Source organism: Somniosus microcephalus, chromosome 2, assembly GCF_052327205.1.
Source record: "Somniosus microcephalus isolate GS21.2 chromosome 2, FLI_Smic_1.0, whole genome shotgun sequence".
Taxonomy (NCBI): Eukaryota; Metazoa; Chordata; class Chondrichthyes; order Squaliformes; family Somniosidae; genus Somniosus; species Somniosus microcephalus.
This window is the reverse complement of record NC_140988.1, coordinates 319,644,986-319,670,993: the sequence shown is the minus strand read 5'-3', so window position 1 is coordinate 319,670,993 and position 26,008 is coordinate 319,644,986. Positions and strand designations below refer to the sequence as shown.

At 43.9% G+C, this 26,008-nt stretch overlaps 1 protein-coding gene across 1 annotated transcript in view; it reads right to left on the bottom strand.

Annotated features, from left to right (window-relative positions):
- The window catches only part of cplx4a (complexin 4a), a 62,344-nt gene that overhangs the window by 8,064 nt on the left and 28,272 nt on the right, over nt 1–26,008 (bottom strand). The window contains exon 2 of the mRNA XM_085974236.1: nt 10,493–10,580. Coding sequence (XP_085830362.1) covers nt 10,493–10,580 — 88 coding nt within the window. The remainder of the gene's footprint in view (nt 1–10,492; nt 10,581–26,008) is intronic.

Sequence of the window (26,008 nt, the reverse complement as noted above, 5' to 3'; positions counted from 1 at the left end):
CCGCACGTCCACCGCGGCCGGGCTCAGTTTTCAAAGCCCTTCCCCGGCTGCCAAAAGAGGGGGAGGAAGGGAGGGATGGAGATGAGAGGGGGAGAGGTAGAGAGAGGCAGAGACAGAGAGAGGGGACATACAGGGGCAGGGAGAGAGAGGGGGGGAAGAGAGAGAGGGGGCAGGGAGAGAGAGGGGCAGTGAGAGAGAGGGGGAGGCAGAGAGAGGGGGTCAGGGAGGGAAACAGTGACAAAGAGCACGGGAGCTGCAGCGCCCAACCGTAAACCGCGCGGCCCAAAATTGCCCTGGCAACGCCGGGCCCCCCCCAGCTAATTTAAAATAAATGGGTTAACACTTGCATTAAAATAGAAAAGAAAGACTTGCATTTATATAGCATCTTTCACAACCACCGGACATTCCAAAGCACTTTATAGCCAATGAAGTACTTTTTGAAGTGTAGTCACTGTTGTAATGTAGGAAGCGCGGCAGCCAATTTGCACACAGCAAGCTCCCACAAACTGCAATGTGATCATGACCAGATAATCTGTTTGAGTGATGTTGGTTGAGGGATAAATATTGGTCAGGGCACCGGGGATAACTCCCCTGCTCTTCTTCGAAATAGTGCAATGGGATCTTTTATGTCACGATGCCTTGGCCTCGGTTTAATGTCTCATCCAAAAGATGGCACCTCCGACAGTGCAACACTCCCTCAGTACTGCACCAGAGTGTCAGCCTAGATTGTTGTGCTCAAGTCTCTGGAGTGGGACTTGACCCCACAACCTTCTGATGCAGAGGCGATGGTGCTATCAACTGAGCCACAGCTGACAAAATAACAGAAAGAGAAATATCATACAAATGCATTAACAATGTTGGGCCGGATTTTGTGATGTGAACACATTGAGCATTTGTGGACTGATATCACTAAAATTAATTTCCAGGTTTTTGTTCATGAATCATTGCTAACAGCACTCACCGTTATTTACACGGAAATTGGACAGAAACTTTCAGCGGCCACACATGCGCAGTTAAACATGAACAACAACTTCCTGATTTCTGAGATACCCGGCTCCTCTAAAAGCTGCACTATAATGGTATCTTGTCAAGTGACACACCATTCAAATACATTGAACAGCATGAGGTTGTTTTGTTTACCTGATATATATGCACTAAACTCGCCAGAAAAAGTTCGGACTTGTAGATTCCAATATGGGTACCCTTTTAATGGCATTATATGTCTTAATTACTGCCAAAAAACCTCTCTGGCATTGACAATTAACTTTTACAAGCGTGGAATCTCATTCTTTCAGATTTTAATTATTGTTGGAGATTTTTTTTTAATGTAATTTTTTTTAACTTTTTCTTTCTGTCTCTCTCCAATCTTTCTTTCCCTCTCTTTATTTTGATTTTTGTACCTGATTTGGCATTGAATTAAATAACTGGCACTTCGTAGTTTCAGACTCTGCACTGCTCCTCACTGATTCTTCAATCTGATTGAGGTAAATAAAATCGCAGCCAACGTGTTCAAAATGCTTGTTTTTTTTTAGTTAAATTTGTGCTTTGTGGTTGAATTCTATAAGGGACTATTACAGTAAGTATGGTACTTCCTGTGTTGGAATAGTTTTATTATTGGTGTCATATTGTGTGAGTTGCAAACAAATCTGGGCAGCCCAAGTAAGCAGGAGTTTCTCATAACCAGTTGGCAGACTAATGGTTTCTTATAGTGTCTGATATTCTGGGAGTTACCAACAATCGTCTGCCAACAGCTCCCTTCCTCATTTATGTTTGTAGTGTCTACCTTTGGATTGAGAGAGTTAGGCCACGATTTCCCCAACCTCGGCGGGTCTGGTGAGGACGACATCGGTGGCGGGTCCCGACCCCGCTGCTGGCTCCAGCCCACTCTGTAGAATGATTTTACGTTGATTGGGCTTGTTAAACCCACCCAGCGTGTTTGCTGGCCAACTGAAGGAAGCGGGTCTGATTACATCATTTCATGACGTGTCTTCTTAAAGGGACCAGGTGCAAATTTATTTTGACAGTTCTACTCTCAGTGTTCTACAGCATTGAGGTGCTGCAAACTCTGACAAGCACTGCACAGAGGTGCACGGCTGCACCCAGGCTGTCCCATGACTCCCTCCATATGCTTATGGAGGGAGTCACAGCACGCAGGGAGGTTCTCTTCCCTTCCAATGGGTGGAAGAGACCTCCCCAGGAGATCAACGCTGCCTGTTTGCACATTGCACAGGAGGACACAAGCAGGGATGTCGTCAGGAGGACCAGGCTGCAGTGGCGCAAACCTTTCAATGATCTCAGTAGATCACGAAACATTACTGCAAACCCATACTCAACCTCACCCTGCTGTGCCACTCATCACATCCCTATCACTCTGCCTTCCCTACCCTACTCCTGCACATCCTTACTCACACTAACTTACCTTGCATCACCACCCATCCCTCTCTATCTACATTATCACTTCCCCATCTCACTAGCCACCCCTCTCACTCACCCTCATCTTAGTGCAATCATATCAACTAACAACACACAAGGGTAGGCACTTGTGTGTTTTAGCCAATTTTCATGTAAAGTTTCTTTTAATGTGGTGTCAAACATTGAAATTTTATTTTCAACACTTTGCATTCTTGGACAGATCTGTGTGCACCTTTGGAAGTGGCTTGGTGAGTTTCAGTGAATGGTGAGACATAATGGTACCCCCGCAATGGTGATGAGTGTGAAAGGAATGGCTTGGGCATTGTAGGGATGCTTTATGGTGTTGGTGTGGGGTGGTGCCAACCTGGCGCATCATGTGGCAGCCAGGGTGTACAGCATCAAGTGAAGTAAACCTGGCCATGGTGAGGCCATCCCAGGCCTCTTGGGCAGCAATATGGCCGGGTGCTGATTCCCTCTGTCCTGTGCAGCATCAGTTGATTGCGGAGGAGGTTGGTGTGGTTGGTGCTGCTGGTGTGCCTGGTGCTGCTGGTGTTGGGGCTGATTGTGGTGGGATTCTGAGGACAAAGGTGAGGTAATTTCAAGGGCACCGCTGCTGATGTAATAGATGGCAGGTGAACCTGAGATGACAGAAGCAATCTGTCAGTGGTGATAGATGTTGTTCCAATGAGGTGATACTGAATAGAGAGTTTGCTTCAAACACTTGCAACCTGCATAATGCTCAATCTGTCTTCCAAATGCAATAAGCAACAGCTTCTGAGCTTGTAAAGTGAACATTTGTGAGATGGGAGCTTTTATATCACATTTGCAGCTGTCAAGTAATGAGATGATTCCATGATCATATAACTCCTGATCTGCTGACCTGACGTGATTCCCCGAGCAGCATGGTCCCCGTGGGCAACCTTGTAAAATGGTAAGGTGAGCTCAAAATACTTTTTAATGGGCTGTTAACAAGATCATAATGACCGCTGCTTGTCGGGTCTGTTCAGCCCTGACAGACCTGACATCTGGGAAAGTCGTGTGTTGGCGGGTTAATAGCAGGGTCCCGACCTGCTGTCAAAATTTTTTTTTTGCCACCCGACCCATCACCGAACGCGCCCGCTGACCCCCTGAAAAATTCCCCTCTTAGTATCTAAACTTCAAAATGAGTGAAATTGGACCACTTCAGATTTGGAAACAACTCAACGCTCATTCTAATGGGACTAATGTGACTTTATAACTTTTCTTTACCCTAGCAATAAAACACAATTTTTAAAATAAATATTTAGCCATTTACACGATTTCTCTGGGGGTTCCATGGTCTTCTACTAGAGAACCTCCACATAATTTTCAGCTGTATGTGTTTTTACCTCTGAAGGGTTCAGAATATAGCTTAGAATGAAGCATTTTTGCACTTAAGGAGCTGTGTCATTTCCCAGTAACGGTTGGCAATCCCTCTTGTCTTCCCCGTGATTGGTTTTTCTACAGTTTGAGAAGCTTTTCTGCCAGAAGATGGGAGCAATTCTTTTATCTTCCCCTGTAGTATGCATTGACCCAGGCCTCGAGTACATCTGACTCCAGTAACTACTTTGGCCTCTTCTGTCTCTTTGCTGAATGTGAATGGTAGGACTTCAGCCAAGGACTTTAACCATCCAGTTAATGTATTTTTGATAGATATTTCATTCTGTTGTGATTCCATCCTCATGTTGTTACTGATTCCTTTATTATCCAAACGATTCTGTATTTTTAAAAGGAAAAAACCTTAAACAAAGTAAGTTTTTTTTAAACTGCAGGTGCTGGATATCTGAAACAAGATCAAAAAACACTACAAACACACAGTAGGTCAATCAGCATCAGAGGAGAGGACAGACAAGTTTATGTTTTGGGTATGCAGGCTTTCTCAGAACTATACGATATTACAGATGAACAGCATTTAAAAAGGAACAGAACAAGGGGAAGGAGATTTTTTTTTGTATTTCCTTCCTTCCTCTTTTCCCTTCTGCTGTTCATCTGTAACATCTTCCAGTTCTAAGGAAAGGTCCACACCCAAAACATCGTGTTGGTTCTCTCCACACATTCTGCCTGACCCGCTGCGTGTTTCCAGCATTTTCTGTTTTTGTTTCAAACTTCCAGCATCTGCAGTTTTTTGTTGTTGTTGAAATTAAAGCCATCTGGTAACATCCACTTGTATAGAAAGAAAAAAAAACAGTAACATGCTTGAAAACAGTAAAGGCAGCAACAGGAGCTGAAATATCTATATCTGAGGATCTACACAAATAGTTGTCTGTCTCGGGGCTTGATTTTCACAGCTTCCAAATCTTCTATGAACAATAATCCTCTTATTCAGATTGGCACATATCTTCGTACACTAAGTCTGGATGCATAATGAAATATAAAGTTGCAAGTGGTTTGTATTGCAATTATATATTTTTTGAGCACTTGTAACTTTGCTTCAATGTAACTGACTTTAGGCTAACAAATATTACTGATGTAATCAGTGAATGAATGGACCGGATTTTGCTGTCAGCGGCGAAAGAACGGCACTAGACGTTCGTTACACTTGCATTTGCCCATAGACTTTCTATGGGCTTTTGCACTGGAAGTTCCTATCAGCCAACCATCCAAAAAGTGCAGCGCCCTCTACAGGGGATCTGGGATCTGTGTGGCCAGGGCAAGCAACTGTGTATCTCCTTAACCAATCAGATTGAAGAATCATTGAGGAGCAGTGCAGTCTGAAACCACAAAGTGTCAGTTATTTAATTCAATGTCAAATCAGGTACAAAAAGCAAAATAAAGAGAGGGGAAAGAAAGATTGGATTAAAAGAGAGAAAAGCAGAAAGAAAAAGTAAAAAACAATTATTTAATTAAAAAAAAATCTCCAATAATAATTAAAATCTGAAAGAATGAGTTTCCACACTTGTAAAAGTTAATTTTCAGTGCCAGAAAGGTTGTTTGGCAGTAATTAAGACATTTAATGCCATTAAAAGGGTACTCACATTGGAATGGACAGGTCCGAACTTTTTCTGGTGAGTTTAGTACATACATATCAGGTAAACAAAGCAACCTCATGCTGTTCAATGTATTTGAATGGTGAGTCTCTCGACAAGGTACCATTATGGTGCAGCTTTTGGAGGAACCGGGCATCTTGGACAACAACTTCCTGATTACCATGTTTAACTGCACATGTGTGGTTGCTGGAAATTTCTGTCCGATTTCCACGTAAGTAACGATGAGTGCTGTTAGCCTCACCATTATTTCTACCACAAAATCCAGCCCAATATTGTTACTGCATTCGTATGATATTTCTATTTCTCTTATTTTGTCAGCTGTGGCTCAGTTGGTAGCACCATCGCCTCTGCATCAGAAGGCTGTGGGGTCAAGACCCACTCCAGAGACGTGAGCACAACAATCTAGGCTGACACTCTAGTGCAGTACTGAAGGAGTGTTGCACTGTTGGAGTTGTTGTCTTTCAGATGAGACGTTAAACCGAGGCCCCGGCTGCTCTCTCAGGTGGACGTAAAAGATCCCACTGCACCATTTCGAAGAAGAGCAGGGGAGTTATCCCCCGTGTCCTAGCCAATATTTATCCCTCAACCAACATCACTCAAACAGATTATTTGGTCATTATCACATTGCTGTTTGTGGGAGCTTGCTGTGTGCAAACTGGCTACCGTGCTTCCTACATTACAACAGTGATTACACTTCAAAAAGTACTTCATTGGCTCTAAAGTGCTTTGGGATGTCCGGTGGTCGTGAAAGGTGCTATATAAATGCAAGTCTTTCTTTTCTATTTTAATGCAAGTGTTAACCCATTTATTTTAAATTAGTGAACACCTCTACTAAAGCAATTGTCAGGTGAACACATTGAGCATTTGTGGACTGATATCACTAAAATGAATTTCCAAGTTTTTGTTTATGAATCATTGTAGGAGTGGGTAATGCAGGGTGCTGTGAGGCATTTGCTTGATGCTGTACAGTGAGCTCTCTGACCTCCCTCTTTGAGCATCTAGAAGAACACAAGAACATGCTTAACAATGTTAGCTGTAACATATTCCTTGAAACATAGCTTCACAAGGCAAGCCATTGGAAAGTGTTGGGCTAAAATTACACAATGTCTGAGAAAGTGAATGAATAAAGAGATAAAGAATATGGAGATAAAGAATGAAAGGCTATGAGCTTGCAGGAAAACGTCAACCTCCTCCCCCACTGTATTACATCCAAGCCCAGAATCTCCATGGCCTTCTCATAAGGAGTCAGCTTTGATGACTCCCCTCCCTTGTCTGCATGTTCTGCCCTCCTTATGTGCTTTTGCCTCCAAGCACAGACAAATGGGACGCTTACAAATTCAGTGCCTGCCATAGATACCTTCTTTGGTTCAGTGTCAAGAGTCACTCCCATAAGTGAATTCCATGCTCATGTTCTGGAGTTTACTCACACTGCTCAATATCTACTGATCCACTAGTATAGCCTGTGAAATGTATCTTTGCATCCTCCTTTATATACAAACTGGATACCATAAACTTGCACTTGACCCCCCACATGCACTTTTCCAATCTTTCAATAGGTGGATCTGATAAGAAAAGATCAATAACAAATCAAAAAGCTGGTTTATTTTGCATAATACGTGTGACTAAATAAAAGTTACAATTCCAGATTTTTAAAAACTTCTCCTACAACACTTCCCAAAACAACAAACTCATGCTATGCTATCCCAAATAGTGAATGAAATATTTGATTTTGTTTAGTTTCCTTTCAGGCCAGCTTCTAGCTGGAAAAGCCATTTTATTATATCTTAATTGCCAGCTCAGACCAAAACTGGCCTTTAGACCGGACTGACTCTGAACATGGATTTTTCTCTCCTTTTTGTTAATTCTGACCGCAGGAAGTGGAATCTCCCCAGACTACCCTAGGAACGATCTCTGCTGAGTTCAAATGAAACAAGTCATCTCAACCAGGATATATGTTTTATCCAGGATGTATAAAAACAGAAAATGCTGGAGAAACTCAGCAGGTCAGGCAGCATCTGTGAAGAGAGAAACAGAGTTAACATTTCAGGTCGATGACCTTTCATCAGAACTGGAAAAAAGCAGGAAATGGAACAGATTTTTAAGCAAGTGTAGGGGCTGGGAAATGGGGGAGGGGATGAAAGAACAAAAGGGGAAGGTCTGTGATAGGATAGAAGGCAGGAGAGATTAAGAGACATTAAGAGATATTCAAGGCAAATGGAGATGGTAATGGGACAGGTTAAGAAACAAAGGATGGTTCTAGATGAAGTGTAAATTGTGCTGGCAGAATGGAAGACAGCTGCCCTGTGGGAGAGAACAGAACAAAAGTGCGGATAAAAAATATATATATGATAGGGGCCAGGGTTATCTTCATCAGATATTGCCTGACCTGCTGAGTTTCTCCATCATTTTCTGTTTTTATTTCAGATTTCCAGCATCTGCAGTATTTTCTTTTTGTATCAGTGTATATATATTTATACTAGCTGGGAGAGCCCGGCTTTGCCAGGGCTGTTTTGGGCCGGGCGGTTTAAATCGAGTGCCAGGCTTTGGGGCCTCTCTGTGTCCCTCTGTGAATCTGCTGCCGGGCAACATTTTAAATCGAGTCCCAGGCTTTTGGGCCCTGTCTGTGTCCCTCTCTCAATCTGCTGCCGGGCAACATTTCTACCTTTTAATACCTTGAAAGATGAAAGTGAAAGTACTTATAAAATGTTTTTGGTAAATCTTATGTTATTTTTAAAAGAGATACTAACTTTTTCAAAGCTGGATGATCAAAGTAGTTTGAGCTGGAAGCAGTGAAACAATGGCTGCCACATCCCTGAGATGAAAATGATTAGTCCCGCCCCCACACACACACCGATTGGCCAACCATCAGGGGACCGTACTGTAGGATTGGTCAATCGTGACGGCACAGGATTGGTCGAACCTTGACGTTAGTCAATCAATGCTAAGTAGCAGATAATGAGTTTAATTTGGTAGGTTTTTTGCATAAGGCGCAAACAATTTTCGTCCGACCGAAAAGTAAATACGCTTACGACCGTCCCGGAACTGTAAGCTTTCTTTGGAGGTAACGCGCGCGTAGGTAGGCTCTATAACTTTTGAGCGCATAGCCGGACAAACGCACACCCGAGGACAGACAGACAGAAGGACAGACAGACAGATAGACAGACAGACAGAACGACTCGTTTATATGTATAGATGTATTATACAGAATTAGATATAAAATTGAAAAGTAAAAAATTTCAGGGCTATGGGAATAATTGGATAGCTCTTTCAAAGAACCAGCACAGGTACAATGGGCAGAATGGCCTCCTTCTATGCTGTACGATTCTATGTGAACAATTACTGATATATCCAAACAAATGTTCATTGTCTGAAGTCCGCTGGTTCAGACCTCCCAGCTGAATTTTAATCCACATCTCCCATCCTTGCTCTCATAGAAACATAGAAAAAAAAACATAGAAAAATAGGAGCAGGAGTAGGCCATTTGGCCCTTCGAACCTGCTCTGCCATTCAATATGATCATGGCTGATCCTCTATCTCAATACCATATTATCACTCTCTCCCCATACTCCTTGATGCCTTTTGTGTCTAGAAATCTATCTATCTCCTTCTTAAATATATTCAGTGACTTGACCTCCACAGCCTTCTGTGGTAGAGAATTCCACAGGATCACCACCCTCTGAGTGAATAAATTTCTCCTCATCTCAGTCCTAAATGTCCTACCCCATATCCTGAGACTGTGACCCCTCATTCTAGACCCCCCAGCCAGGGGAAACATCCTCCCTGCATTCAGCCTGTCTAGCCCTCACTAAGAGCTAAGTTACATAGAAACATAGAAACACAGAAGATAGGAGTAGGAGTAGGCCATTCGGCCCCTTGAGCCTGCTCCGCCATTCAATTCGATCATGGCTGATCATCCAAATTCAGTACCCGGTCCCTGCTTTCTCCCCATACCCCTTAATCCCTCTAGCCTTAAGAAATATATCCAATTCCTTCTTGAATATATTTAATAAACTGGCCTCCACTGCCTTCTGTGGTAGAGAGTTCCACAGGTTCACCACTCTCTGGGTGAAGAAATTCCTCCTCATTTCTGTCCTAAATGGCCTACCCTTTATCCTTAGACTGTGTCCCCTGGTTCTGGACACCCCGACTATTAAGTTTAACTTAATAGTAGCATTTTTAGCATACAGTACACTAAGTTGCCCCTATGATAGCATAGTCAGAAGTATTGAAATATGACAGAGACATATGTTGGAATAAACAGCGTGAAAGGTATGTGTCACTCAAGTGACCAGGCAACCAGCTGCCTTCTGGGAGTACGTGAGCATGGTGTATTCAGACTCCTTGTGCGAGCAGCTTACATGGTGTTTATTGCTTGCCGCACTTAATGGGCCACTGGGTCAACACATTGATTTGGCAACATTACACCGTACCCAGGAACAATATGAGCATGATTGTTTATTTAGGCAGTTGGCAAAGTGCAGTGCATTCACCCTCTGAGGCCCAAAGAGCACAGTATTATCTGCCTCATGGAGCTTCACCTCTTGGAAGTTGTCCCGTGCTGTGCAGTTTGTGCCAATGTAAAGGTGAAACTGCTTCACATCAATTCAAACTGTACAGTATAATTGGCCTATAAAGTACTTTGATTTTACAGATCACAGTGCTATTTATTTGATAATACTTGAGGAGTTAGATGGAAGCAAATAGTTGAGTTACAAATCAAACAGAACATCATCTGGTTGTTCATATGTGCTGGAAATTTCCCCTGAGTTTCTTCTGATCAACTGCTGTGAATTCAGCAGAAGATTAGCAGAAACCCCAGATAGACACATCAATGGGGTTTCCACTGATCCTCCACCAAAGGAGAAGCCCCAAGGAAATTCCCGGCGATGGTGTTTTCTTGTAAGATTGCCTATGGGGACAGCAATATCAACCTAGGTACATTGCAACACTGCAACATGTTGCTAAATTGTCTACAAATTTAGAAAAATATCTACTCGACTGAAAATATGCTTGACACCATTCTATCATCATGCTTTTGCTTTTAACAATAAATATCAATAAAATATATGTTTTACCTTTGGGAGCCTGTACTTTTCTCTTAAATGAATCCTGAGAGATGCTCTTTCTGCTTTCTTCTGTGCAAACATGCCATCTCGTTCCATTCTGAAACCAGGAAGAAATATATAGTTTTGATAGCAGGACAAAAAAAAACCTAAAAGTTAACTCGGCTCTGACTGTATCTGGAAAGAGCTGACATTTATTGTCAGTTTTTTGTTGGGTTTGGGTGTACAATTTTCTGGTGTTGGAATCATTTAAAAAGGCTTAACAGTAAGCATTATATTATCTTTAGTTGTGGCTGCTCCTCACTGCACATTCTTCTTCCCCTATCTGCAAAGTTCATTGCCAGATTTGAAGAAAGTAACCTTTTGGGTCGGGTGGCAGGTCAGGTCAAAGTGTGAGATGGCATCATTGCTGACTGCGAGGAATGTGATTTTGTTAGGCGTAATGGAAAATTAGCAGTCTGTCAATAATGATTTTTCAATGTTTCAGAAGCCGCTGGACTCCTGTAAATTTTGAGGTCTGAGAATTCAGCCAGGGAGGGTGAAAATCCGTGTGAAAATGTATCAGTGGTAGCAGCAAAAAAAGCTGATTTAATGATGAGGCCCTGCTAATTTTAGGAAGAACAATAATGGAGTGAAGCACATACATTTGTGATGAGGGAAGCCAGAAGCCCAGCATTCACTGAGCATGGAGTAAATCACAGGCAGCACTGATGCTGTTGCTGCGACTCAGTAGACCTGTCGGGAAGTCTGAAAGAAAGTACGCAAGAAGAGTATAAAGGTAATATATGAAAGAAAACAAAGAACTTGCATTTATATAGCACCTTTCATGACCTCAGGACATCCCAAAGTGCTTTACAGCCGATGAAGTATTTTTGAAGTGCAGTCACTGCTGCATTATTTGCACACAGCAAGATCCCACAAACCATAATGAGATCTATAACCAGATAATTTGTTTAGTTGAGGGATAAATGTTGGCCAAGACACTAGGAGAACTCCCCCTGCTCCTCTTCAAATAATGCTATAGTGTAGGAATGTCTAGTTCCTATCCAAAGACTGAGGTCCACTCAGGCGCTTAAACAAAACGAAGTTTAATGGAAACTAACAGGTTTAAACAAGTAACTGCAGGAGAACATCGAGTGTAGCTCTATTCAGTTCGGAGGCTCCGCGAGGACTGCTGGCTGGTCCCGTGGTTGACGTCATGACGTCATCACGTTCTTCCCGCCAGTGGGGGGTCACGTGATGTACGGTGTGACATCATCGCGTTTACCCGCGCTGTTAAAGTAATCACGCTCTGTACAAGTAAACAGTATAAATAAAGATACAGACTCAGGCTGTAGCTAACATGTTGTTAAAGGGAATTATATATAAACAATCTGAGTCCTTTAGTGGCTCCGCCACAATAGGATCTTTTACATTCACCTGAGAGAACAGAGAGGGCCTCAGTTTAATATCTCATTCAAAAGATGGCACCGCCCACAATGCAGCACTGAGGAAACTCTCAGCCTAGATTATCTGATTGAACCGACAAGCTTTTAATGCTGAGACTGCTACGATTGAACCATGGCTGACACCTAAGAATATTCCAGTAAAGCAGCACCACAGGACTTATATGCACACAAGAGAAAGTTGCAACTGTAAAGATATTTGCTGCGCTGGTGAAGAAAAACATTAGCATTGATGCAACATGTATGGTATTACAAGTAAAAGTACTGGAGCTATTCAAATTACATTGTACAAGCAATGATGGAAGAGTGAGTGTGCTAAAGGAAGATATGTCCAGGGACCAAATCACCACAGGGAAAAATGGTTCTTCTATTTGTAGTGAAATCACAAGTATAAAGCGAGTGCTTATGCTTTCACTACCGAGACCAGAGAGAATTTTTCTCTGTGTTTCAATCACAACTGCTCTAGTGTTCAAGGGAAAATTTGCACATAATAGGAGGGAACCTGTGCCCAGATCTGAAGTTTAGAAAGCATTAAGCCCCAGTGATGAATACCATATTAATCAAATAGTCTTTGATTTGCGCAATGTTATATGCGCTAAAGCAGAAATATTTCCAGGACCATCCAACCGGCAGGGCTTTGTATCGAGCAATCATAACTCCCAAAATTAGGCACACGATCACACATGGCCACTTTGTTGTATTCAAAGTGTGATTTGGAGCCAAATAATGAGACCGCATCACCAGCGTGCAGGGCCAATTGTGCACAGCATGCTCCTAAATTTCCGCTATGCACTGTAAGCTCTCTAGCCAATACATTAACTGGTCTCTTCTCTTTTCAGGTGCTGACAGATCTGTATATTTCAAACATGCATAGAATATAAGAGCAGGGAGGTTATGCTTGAACTGTATAAAACACTAGTTAGGCTACAGCTTGAGTACTGCCTACAGTGCTGGTCACCACATTACAGGAAAGATGTGATTGCACTAGAGAGGGTACAGAGGAGATTTACGAGGATGTTGCCAGGACTGGAGAATTTTAGCAATGAGGAAAGATTAGATAGGCTGGGGTTGTTTTCTTTGGAACAGAGGAGGATGAGGGGAGACTTAATTGAGGTGTATGAAATTATGAGGGGCCTAGATAGAGTGGATATAAAGGACCTATTTTCCTTAGCAGAGAGGTCAATAACCAGGGGGCATAGATTTAAAGTAATTGGGAGAAGGGTTAGAGGGGAGTTGAGAAGAACATTTTTCTCCCAGAGGGTGGTGGGGATCTGGAACTCACTGCCTGAAAGGGTGGTAGAGGCAGAGACCCTCATCATATTAAAAAAGTACTTGGATGTGCACTAGAAGTGCCGTAACCTACAGGGCGACGGACCAAGAGTTGGAAAGTGGGGTTAGGCTGGATAGCTCTTTCTTGGCCGGCACCGACACATAAGAACATAAGAACATAAGAACTAGGAGCAGGAATAGGTCACTTGGCCCCTCGAGCCTGCTCCGCCATTCAATAAGATCATGGCTGATCTTGGGCTCAAAGCCACTTCCCCGCCCGCTCCCCATAACCCTTCACTCCCTTATCTTGCAAAAATCTGTCTATCTCCACCTTAAATGTATTTAATGCCCCAGCCTCCACAGCTCTCTGGGGCAGAGAATTCCACAGATTTATGACCCTCTGAGAGAAGAAATTCCTCCTCATCTCAGTTCTAAAAGGGTGACCCTTTATTCTAAAACTGTGCCCCCACGTTCTAGATTTCCCCACGAGGGGAAACATCCTCTCTGCATCTACCTTGTCAAACCCCCTCAGTATCTTATATGTTTCAATAAGATCACCTCTCATTCTTCTAATTTCCAATGAGTATAGGCCCAGCCTGCTCAACCTTTCCTCATAAGTCAACCCCCTCATCTCTGGAATTAACCGAGTGAATCGTCTCTGAACTGCCTCCAATGCAAGTATATCCTTCCTTAAATAAGGAGACCAAAACTGTACGCAGTACTCCAGGTGTGGTCTCACCAATACCCTGTAGAGTTGTAGCAGGACTTCCCTGCTTTTATACTCCAACCCCTTTGAAATAAACGCCAACATTCTATTTGCCTTTTTGATTACTTGCTGTACCTGCATGCTAACTTTTTGTGTTTCATGCACAACGACCCCCAGGTCCCTCTGAACTGTAGCATTTTGTAATCTCTCTCCATTTAAATAATAATTTGCTTTTTTATTTTTCCTGCCAAAGTATATAACCTCGCACTTTCCCATATTATACTCCATCTGCCAAATGTTTGCCCATTCACTTAGCCTGTCTATATCCCTTTGCAGATTATTTGAGTCCTCTGCACAACTTGCTTTCCCACCCATCTTTGTATCATCCACAAACTTGGCTACATTACACTCGGTCCCTTCATCCAAGTCATTAATGTAGATTGTAAATAGGTGAGGCCCCAGCACTGATCCCTGTGGCACCCCACTAGTTACCGTTTGCCAACCGGAAAATGACCCATTTATCCCGACTCTCTGCTTTCTGTTAGTTAGCCAATCCTCTATCCATGCTAATATATTACCCCCAATCCCTTGAGCTCTTATCTTATGCAGTAACCTTTTATGTGGCAACTTATCGAATGCCTTCTGGAAATCCAAATACACCACATCCACTGGTTTACTTTTGTCCACCCAGCTCGTTACCTCCTCAAAGAACTCCAGCAAATTTGTTAAACATGATTTCCCTTTCATAAAACCATGCTGACTCTGCCTGACTGCATTATGATTTTCCAAATGCCCTGCTACTGCTTCCCTAATGAAGGACTCCAGCATTTTCCCAATGACAGATGTTAGGCTAACTGGTCTATAGTTTCCTGTTTTCTGTCTCCCTCCTTTCTTAAATAGGGGTGTTACATTTGCGGTTTTCCAATCCGCTGTGACCTCTCCAGAGTCCAGGGAATTTTGGTATATTGCAACCAATGCATCCACTATCTCTGCAGCCACTTCTTTTAAGACCCTGGGATGCAGGCCATCTGGTCCAGGGGACTTGTCATCTTTTAGTCCCATTATTTTACCAAGTACTATTTCCTTGAATGGCTGAATGGCCTCCTTCTGTGCTGTAAATTTCTACGATTCTATGATTTTCTATTCCTATTTCAGATGATTGTTTTTTTTCTTAAGTGATTAAGATAATCACTTAATTGCATTATCAAAGCGTGAAGTAATTTACATTTATTTTGAGCCATGTATATGTGTTCAAACTCACAGTTTTGAAAAACTGCTGGCCTGTCCCGTGAGCTGACATACATGTTTCTGCTATGAAAAGCGCAGTCAAGGGCACCTTCACAAATAACATTTTGACAGGCTACAAGATGTTATATATAAAAAGCAGCATGCTTGGTATTATGAGCATAGGCCAAAGCAATGCCTTCTGAGTATATTGGGTTTCTTACACTTTTACCAAAGCTAATCAGAACTAAAAGCACTAGAGGCATGTGTAATAATCAACTGCAATAGCCACCTTCTGCAGGTTTGACTTCATAAAATGGATGGGTAGCAACTTAACAAGTGGCACAGCAGCATCATTGCAGGTGTGTTCTGACAGGCTCTTCAGCTGAGCAGTAGTTGGAACACACCAACCAGAGTTAATTAGTGCATTACTGCAATCGTCCAGAAAAAGAACAGCTTCACCATCAGTATAGCCATTTTCCAGGCACTAGAAGCAATTTTAGTCCTATGATGTTTTAAACGCATCGGAGGAAAGCAATTGATAGGGTAAAATAGGTTGTAAGTTAGATTGACATCCTGCACACTTGTTTGAGAAACAAACGCTGTTAAATAAGCTGAGCTGAACTGACACAGGACTGTTCCCAGCATAAATACCAAGCATTGGATCTTGGAATGATCGAAGAGCCCTGCACTCCTGCTCTTCAAATAGTAGCTACCTGGTTCCATGGCAGTCCGTAAAAGGCAAAGGAACAGAAAAAAGAGAAAAGAAGAAATGTAACCCTTCCCTCAAAGCAGTTCAAGGCAATCATTCAATTGCCAGTTAGAAATAATGGGCACTCCTGAATATTGTGGGCAATAAAGTGACTGTGTGTAAGAAAATATTAGAAACAAAAGAACAAAAACTTGATAAATAAGACATTTTCATGAAAAGTTCTGCAAAGGTTCTTTTTTTAAAAATGAACAGCTGCTGAATTCTACTTAATCTGTTTGAGTTGTGCTTTTTAAAACAAGCATTCGCCATACACCATTAATGCTAAAAACTTGAAAATTCAAGGCTATTTCTTGCTTGTCAAAGGAACAACTTGATCTTTCATTAAGTCAGGTTTACTGTCATTCAAGGACTTACTTTGAATCCATTTTATGTGGCAACAAAGACAAAAATGCTGCTCAACTGACTGAATTAAAGTGGCCAGTCTCTTATGAATATGGTTCAACTCAGTTAGTGTGGAATTGTAGTATAATGCCTGTGATTTTAAAGGGGCATAATGTAGGAAGGACTGAAACACAAGGAGAAAAGAAACAACACAATAAAATGTTAGTCCTGAAATAGCTTTGCGGTTTTCAAATTATTCACATTTGTGATTTGTAGGGACCTCTAAACCTTACTATTCTGTGAATTAACTCACAACTGCCATGTTGTTTCACGGAATAGTACTGCAATTTGTAAAGGATTTGCATGTTCTGCTAGTAATACCATCTGACCATGGTAGCAAAAATGTGATTTACAAGTAAGGCGGGCATCTGAACCGGCGAGAAAAGTTGGAATGGGAAATTTATCTTTCAGAGAAAGGTGGATGCCCAGCTCATCTGAACATATGTGACCTATCCAATGTTATATATTCTAGGTGTTGGCCACTCTAAGGATATGCTTTGAAACTTGAGGGAACCGAGAAGCCAGGACTGATTTCGCAATGGACTCTGAAAGTATCCCTTATGAGCTCTGCCTACAGATGACTGATGGTAAAGGATTCTCCTGTGCACTTTTGGATCGAACCATCATGTAGCATCTGACAGCTGATGTTTCAGCTTCCATTGTAGCACAAGCACAAGCCACTCAATGTCTGAGTGCTGCAGTGGAAGCTCAGACTGAAGTCATGCAAGCTCAGCTTAGAACATAAGAAATAGGAGCAGGAGTAGGCCATTCAATATGATCATGGCTGATCTACCCCATCTCCACTTTCCTGAACTAACCTCACATCCCTTGATTCCCTTAATATTCAAAAATCTATCGATCTCTGTCTTGAATATACTCAACGACTGAGCCTCCACAGCCCTCTGGGGTAGAGAATTCCAAAGATTCACCACCCTCTGAGTGAAGAAATTTCTCCTCATCTCAGTCCGAAATGGCCAATCCCTTATTCTGATACTGTGACCCCTGGTTCTAGACTCCCCAGCCAGGGGAAACATCCTCCCTGCATCTACCCTGTCAAGCTCCAAGAATTTTGTATGTTTCAATGAGATCACCTCTTATTCTTCTAAACTCCAGAGAATATAGGCCTAGGGCCTAGAAATTCGGTGGGCTGCGCCACCAATTAGCGCCTAAAGAGGGCACTCAGTGGCTTTAGCGCCACTGGCCGTGCCTCCCGCGATATTTAGCTGGGGCGCTAATGGCAGCGTTAACCTGTTGCGCTGCGCCGCCTCCGATGATGTCATCCGTGTGCGCAGCGCCCTGCTACCGCCCCGATCTCGATATTTGGCAGCGACCGCCTCTGTAGCGCCGTTCGCAAATGGCGCCCGGTTCACGGGGCCTTCCTGTGGCGGCAGTGGCGCAAATTAAGGTGGAGGTGCGGGGCGGCCGTTTTTTTCGGCAGCCGCCTGCCAGCACCTCCGTCCCCGGCCTCCTGATCACCCCCTGCGGCAGTGCCGGCTGTTTTCCGAGAGCCCGGCACTTCTCCTCGGTGCCGGGCTCTTTTGCCAGCACTCGCGATCTCCGATCGCGCTGGTGCAGGCCCCTCCCCCTTAAGAATGGGAGGAAGGCCTGCAGTACCGCAGCGCATGTGCCGCAGCGTGTGGCGCTGCGGCACATTGCACTGCGATATTCAGTTTCAGCGCCCTAAGAGGGACGCGGAGCGCCTCGAGCCTCGCCCCGTGTCCCTCTTGGGGCGCTCAAGCTGAATTTCTGGCGGTCGTTACTGCTCCAAACGCTGCGCTAAATCCGGCGCCCAGGCGAGCTTGGCGCCCCGTTTGCGGCTCCACCCAATTTCTCCCCCCTAGTCTACTAATTCTCTCCTCATAGGACAATCCCCCCATCCCAGGAATCAGTCTGGTGAACCTTCATTGCACTCCCTCTATGGTAAGTATATCCTTCCTTAGGTAAGGAGACCAAAACTGTACACAATACTCCAGGTGTGGTCTCACCAGGGCCCTATATAATTGCAGTAAGACATCTTTACTCTTATACTCAAATCCTCTTGTAATAAAGGCCAACATACCATTTGCTTTCCTAATTGCTTGCTGTACCTGCATGTTAACTTTCAGTGATTCGTGTACAAGGACACCCAGGTCCCTCTGAACATCAACATTTCCCAATCTCTCACCATTTAAAAAATACTCTGCTTTTCTATTTTTCCTACCAAAGTGGATAACTTCACATTTCTCCACATTATATTCCATTTGCCATGTTCTTGCCCACTCACTTAGCCTGTCTATATCCCCGTGAAGCCTCCTTTCATCCTCCTCACAACTTACATTCCCACCCAGCTTTGTATCATCAGCAAACTTGGATATATTACATTTGATCCCCTCATCCAAATCATTGATGTAGATTGTGAATAGCTGAGGCCCAAGCAGTGATCCTTGCGGTACCCCACTAGTTACAGCCTGCCAATCTGAAAATTATCCATTTATTCCTACTCTCTGTTTTCCGTCCGTTAACCAATCCTCAATCCATGCTAGTATATTACCCTCAATCCCATGAGCCCTGATTTTGTTTAATAACCTCTTGTGTGGCATCTTATCGAATGCCTTCTGAAAATCCGAATACACCATGCAAGCTCAGACTGCTGCCATCATCGCTGGGTTTACCAATGTGGAAAGGGGCTTGCAGGGTGTCACAGCAGTCCAGCAATCTGTCCTCCAACAGATGTCTAGTAATGCTGAGGTGCCACCCCGGGGGAGTGGCAGTGGCTGCATGGAGGACGAGACTGCTGTCCTCTCTCAGGATGACAGCATTCATCCTCTCACCACTGCCACTCCAGCAGTGCCCTTGCTGTTGCCTGTCAGCCAGCCAGCCCAGACTGCTGCCGCTGATTCCAAGGTGGTGCAGTCAACAGTCGGGCCTTCTAGGCCCAGAGGTGCTCAAGGTCATCCTGCAAGGCCATCTGCAGTCTCCCCATTGAAATTCAGTAGCCTTCCACTAGCTATGCTGCTGCCACTGGGGTAGCACTTTGTAGGAGCAATAGGACAAGCAAAGACAAATTGTAGACAGGCACTAAGGGAATGTACAAGGGTCATTAGTTGACTTTGTTAGGTTATATTTGATGGATAAAGTTGGATTGGAATGTTTCTTTTGTGGTGGTTTTTATTTCAGCATAGTGGCCAAGAGGATGGCATGATGGTCAATAACAGAGGGAAGGTAAGGTGGGGGACTATTGTTGATTGGGGAATTGGGGTTGCGTTCACTCGTACCACAGTCAGATGAGTTGATCACAGACAGACCGGGCAGAAAGGGGCTGTCTGGGTTGCCTCCTCCCTTCCACTTCCTCCTCCTCCTCAGCTGGTCCCTGTATGACTGGTGGCAAGGGCTGGGCCCTCATGATGGCGAGGTTGTGGAGCATGCATCAGACTACGATGAATCTTGAGACTGAGGGAACAGTGGACTGGTGCAGAATGAAAGCATCATGACTGCTACCAGGATATCAGGCATTCACCATCATGATGTGCTGAGCATGGTCGCACACCAACTGCACATTCAGCGTGTGGGGATAGTTCAGGAAAGTGGAGATGAGGTAGAAGATCAGCCATGATCTTATTGAATGGCAGAGCGGGCTCGAAGGGCCAAATGGCCTACTCCTGCTCCTATTTCTTATGTTATGTTCTTATGAGTGGTAACCTTTGCGGTTGCTGTACATCTCAGCATTTAGATGCGGTGCCTACAAAGCCACGTGCGTGCAGTCGATGGCGCCCTGCACCACAGGGAAGCTCGCTCCTTGTAAAGCCACATGTGTGCTCCGCCTGCTTCTCTCTGATCAGAAAGAAGACAATGAACTCCTCTCTCCTGGCATAAAGATCATCTGTCACCTCTCTTATGCAGCAGTTGGTGGCAAACTGGGAGATGTTACAGATGTTGCCTGCTCCAGCCTGATAAGATCCCGACGTGAAGAAATTCAGGACCATGGTCACCTTCACAGCCTCTGGCAGTGCGGTCCTTGTCCTGGTGTGGGGCTGCAGGTCTGGTTGCAAGAGGTGGCAGACTTCTGTGAGCACCTCCTTCATAAAGCACAGATACCTCACACACTGCTCCTGGCTCAGGTTGAGGTAAAATAATTACTCTCAGAAGACCCTAGGTGGGTAAGACCTCATGCTGAGAGCCCTTCTCCCCCGCTTCCTCTTCCCTCTGCGAGCATTTTGTCCTCTTCTTTGCTGCCTCTGCTCCATCTCCCTGTCATGCTGCAGGCCAAGGGGGATGAAAACTAGAGAACCCATGACTGGGAGCAAGTGGTCTAACCAGAACCCTTGAAGTGAGAACCAAGGCCTTCTCCACTTGCAGCACCACTCCCTGTCACCTCACCAACTTTAAACAACTCTAGAAAGCTCCAAAAATTTCCACAAACTCACACAGGGCCAATAGAAATTCATCAGCAACTAACCTTAGAGTGGTTGCCGATCCCTTTAAATATCACTGGTGGGGGGTCCTTGCTGCTGCTGAATGCATGTTCAGCTGTGCAAGGTTAAGACAGTGCGTTAGCTCCAGCGTTGAGGATGGAAATGACAGCGCTGGCATCAAATCAGCAGTACTCCAGGTGTGGTCTAACCAGGGCTTTGCATTGCTTTAGCATAGCTTCCACCTCCTTGTATTCTCGTTCTCTAGATATAAAGGCTGCCATTCCATTGGCCTTTTTGATTATTTTCTGTACCTGTCCATGACATTTTAATGATCTGTGTACATGGACACTCAAATCTCTTTGGACCTCCACTGTTTCTAGCTTTTCACCATTTAGAAAGTGCTCTGTTCTATCCTTTTTAGATCCAAAGTGGCTGAACCCACAATTGTCTACATTGAAATCTATTTGACACAGTTTTGCCCATTCACTTAATCTATTAATATCTCTGTAATTTTATGCTTCCATCTACACTGCTTACAATGCCATCTTTGTGTCATTGTCAAACTTGGATATGTGGCTTTCTATCCCATCATCTAAGTCATTAACAAATACGGTGAATAGTTGAGGCCCCAGCACAGATCCCAGCGACAACAAAAGGGCAGGGTTCAGAATTTTGAAGTGAACACACCTGATGTTGAAGAACTAGGCAGCTACAGTATCTATGCCACTAGCGGCAATGCTAGCAGTTGTGAGAAAGACTTCAGTACAAAACTTTTGATCAACGAGCAATATATTGATATGTGTATCGACACAGCCGCGGACTGAGTAAGGACACATATGAGAGTAAGTTTAATCAAATACCACTTACAAAGAGTACCGTAGAGTTAAAAACCTACTCCAGAGAAATCCTAAAGACATGTGGACAAATGGAATGTAAAGTTCAGCACAATGGCCAGTCAGTAAAGCTGCCTATTATTGTAGCAAGTTAAAACAACAGGCCAACCCTCATGGGCAAAGATTGTTTGAGAAAGTTAAAATTAGACTGGAAAAACATCTTCAGTGTAGATGCTTCAAAGAAGTGACTTGACACAATGCTAAAGAAGTATGAAAGCATGTTCACAGACAGTTACGAGGGTATCACTGAGTATGATGTGCATTCCCGCATCAAGTCTAACGCGAAGCATTTACATTAATGACTTGGATGAAGGGACCGAGTGTAATGTAGTCAAGTTTGCAGATGATACAAAGATGGGTGGGAAAGCAAGTTGTGCAGAGGACTCAAAGCATCTGCAAAGGGATATACAGTAGACAGGCTAAGTGAGCGGGCAAACATTTGGCAGATGGAGTATAATGTGGGAAAGTGCGAGGTTATCTACTTTGGCAGGACAAATAAAAAAGCAAACTATTATTTAAATGGAGAGAGATTACAAAATGCTACAGTTCAGAGCGACCTAGGGGTCCTTGTGCATGAAGCACAAAAAGTTAGCATGCAGGTACAGCAAGTAATCAAAAAGGCAAATAGAATGTTGGCCTTTATTGCAAGGGGGTTTGAGTATAAAAGCAGGGAAGTCCTTGAGTACTGCGTACAGTTTTGGTCTCCTTATTTAAGGAAGGATATACTTGCATTGGAGGCAGTTCAGAGACGATTCACTCGGTTGATTCCTAAGATGAGGGGGTTGACTTATGAAGAAAGGTTGAGCAGGTTTGGCCTATACTCATTAGAATTTAGAAGAATGAGAGGTGATCTTATTGAAACATATAAGATACTGAGGGGGTTTGACAAGGTAGATGCAGAGAGGATGTTTCCCCTCATGGGGAAATCTAGAACTTGGGGGCATAGTTTCAGAATAAAGGGTCACCCTTTTAGAACTGAGATGAGGAGGAATTTCTTCTCTGAGGGTCATAAATCTGTGGAATTCTCTGCCCCAGAGCACCGTGGAGGCTGGGTCATTAAATACATTTAAGGTGGAGATAGACAGATTTTTGCAAGATAAGGGTTATAGGGAGCGGGCAGGGAAGCTCAAGATCAGCCATGATCTTATTGAATGGTGGAGCAGGCCCGAGGGGCCAAGTGGCCTATTCCTGCTCCTATTTCTTATGTTCTTATGAAGCCTGTCTATTGTAAGGCAAGGCCGGTCCCCTATGCGTTGAAAAGGTGGAGGAAGAGCTAGAGAAACTGAGAGAGAACGGAATGCTAGTAAAAACTGACAAAAGTGAATGGGCTACCCTGAATCTGGTAGTGCCTAAAGCAGACAAAACTGTACACTTGTGTGGTGACTACAAAGTTACTATCTGTTAAATCTCAAGAGTTTAATAACCTTGCTTGTATAACAATTAAAAGAGTACGCAGGAGACAGAGTTCAGTTAACAGCCATCTTTCCAGAGAACCTTCTCCACTCCATGCACTCTATTTCCCATAGTGCATTGCACATCACAACTACGGTAAGCTATGTAGGACAATTCAAATACACATTCAAAATACACAACATCTCCTCCCCTCTTACATTAGATGTTCCAATAGAACCACAAAATTTAAAAACACAATAATAATTCGAAATTTTTAAAACACAATAATAACACAATAAAACACAGATAAAGGATAAGCCTCTGAACTATAAGTTCAAACGTATAGGGGGCCGCCGCTCTCTGGTAGGATACCGGCGGTCAACCTGGCTCTCCAGTTCATTGTCTCTCAATTTACAATTTACAATTTAAATCGCTTTATTGGCATGATAAGTTACATCTTATGTTGCCAAAGCATCAAAATACATTTATGGTTTAGCACATAAACGCAGTTCTATTCATACAGTGTATAAACAGGTATATCCCTGAGTGTATAAATATACATTCGCATTGTTTATATATATTTTTTTCTTAGTTTACTGGTGATGTCAACACAGGTGTAGGCGGCTGAGGTGCCTGTATACAGGTCTCCCTTGCTGATGAGATAGGGGCTGAAGCGGCTGCTTCCTCAGAAGGTGAGCCTCTCGGTGTAGAAGGCAGATGACCCACAGCGTCACCCAATGGCAGATAAACTGCTGTTGGTGGTTCAGTGGGTGTTGCTGCACTTTGTAGAAGCTGATCGGTGTGTCTCTTCCAGACAATGTCCTTGGGTGTCTGTACAGTGTAGGATACTGGACCAGTCTGTGCAATGACAGTAGCAGGAACCCACTTAGGTCCACCACTGTAGTTCCATGCCAACACATATTCACCTGGACTGAAGACTCTGTCTTTGGAGCGTTGTTCACATCGCTTGATCTGCTTGTCCTGCTGATACTGTACCACGTCTTTCACCTTTGGCAGTTTCAGCAGGTCAAAGTTGGTTTGTAGCTTTCTTTTGAGCAGTAGAGTGGCAGGTGATGCTTTTGTGGTCGCATGTGGTGTGTTCCTGTAACTCAACAGGAAACTATTCAGGCGCTAATGAAGCGTTCCCTGGCCTTGCGATGCCTTTAGAGAGTGTTTCATGGTCTGAACAAACCTCTCAGCTAGACCATTGGTCGCAGGGTGGTATGGTGCAGCCCTGATATGTTGTACGCCATTCACCTGCAGGAATGTAGCCATTTCTTGTGACACCCACTGTGGACCGTTGTCTGAGACAAGTTGCATCGTGATCCAAATCGGCTGAACACCTCACCTAACGTCTCAATGGTCTTCTCAGCAGTGGTGGACCTCATTATAACAACCTCTGGCCACTTACTGTGCGCGTCAACAGCCACCAGGAACATTCTCTCCTTGAGTGGACCTGCAAAGTCTACATGAATGCGGTGCCATGCTTCCTCCGGAAAGTCCCAGGGGCGAAGAGGTGCAAGCTGTGGCACATTACGAACTCTCTGACATGAGGAACAGGTTTTAGGTGGGTAGGGTCTTTGATGATGGTCAGTGACCTCCGTAAACAGCGTTTCTGGTAGATGTTCTCTATGGTCGGTAGCCGGGTGCCGGTAATGCGTTGGGCAGTTTTGACTACCCGCTGCAGGGCTTTCCGGTCATAGGAGCTACAGCTGCCATACCACACTGTGATACAGTTCGTCAGGATGCTCTCTATTGTGCAGCGGTAAAAGTTAGAGAGGATCAGGGGTGACAGGTGACATCCCTTCAGCCTCCTTAGGAAATATAGGCGCTGCTGGGCCTTCTTCACCAAAGAGGAGGTATTGAGGGACCAGGAGAGGTCTTCCGTGGTGTGGACTCCGAGGAACTTAAAGCTGTCCACCCTTTCCACCACAGCCCCATGGATGTGGATGGGGGTGTGACTTCCGCCTTTAGACTTCCTGAAGTCCACAATGATCTCCTTGGTTTTCTTGATGTTAAGGGCCAGGTTGTTTTCGGCGCACCACTTCACGAGATGTTGGACCTCCTCCCTGTAGGCTGACTCATCGTTGTTGGTGATCTGGCCTACCACCGTGGTATCATCCGCAAACTTGATGATGGTGTTGGAACCATGAACAGCCACACAGTCGTGGGTGAAGAGGGAGTTGAGGAGGGGGCTCAGCACACAACCTTGTGGGGCCCCTGTGTTCAGGGTCAGGGGGGGTTTAGTGTAACCTTCATATCATCCGCCTCCTTTGTGAGGACAGATGCAAAATACTCATTTAATATATTTGACAAGTCCTCTGCCTTTACGTGAAGATTTTCCTTTGGATCCTTAATAGGCCCAGCTTTTTCCCTAGCAAACTGCTTACACTTTATAAAAAATGTAATGTTGCCTGCTAATCTTTTCTTGTAACCTCTGTTTGCCTCCCGTAATAACTTTTTCAATTCCCTCCCTTACTTTCCATAATCTTCCTGGTTATTAACTGAATCTTGCTGCTGACATTTATCATAAGCCTTTATCCGTTTTATTTTAACTTTTATTTCCTTTGTCATCCAGGGTGCATCGGCTTTGGATGCTCTACGTTTACCTTTTTGCTTTTGCTGGTCGCTGGCTTGTGGATTTACAATTTTTCCGACGCTTTGATCTACGGTGATGTCTAACTTGCATCAATTTTGCCATCATCTTTCTGCACCGCTACTGACTTTCATTCCTACGGCAACAACCTCCATCCTCGAACTCCCCTACCCTTCAAATGACTTCTAGACTTCACTCGCCTGCCATCACTGTGCGCCTGGAGTCACATATAGGCTAGACCAGGTAAGGACAGCAGATTTCCTTCCCTAAAGGACATTAGTGAACCAGATGGGTTTTTACAACAATCCGGTAGTTTCACGGTCACTAGCTTTTTATTCCAGATTTATTTAATTAACTGAATTTAAATTTCCCAGCTGCTGTGGTGGGATTTGAACTCATGTCTCTAGAAAATTAGCCCAGCCTCTGGATTATTATTCCAGTAACATAACCACGATGCTA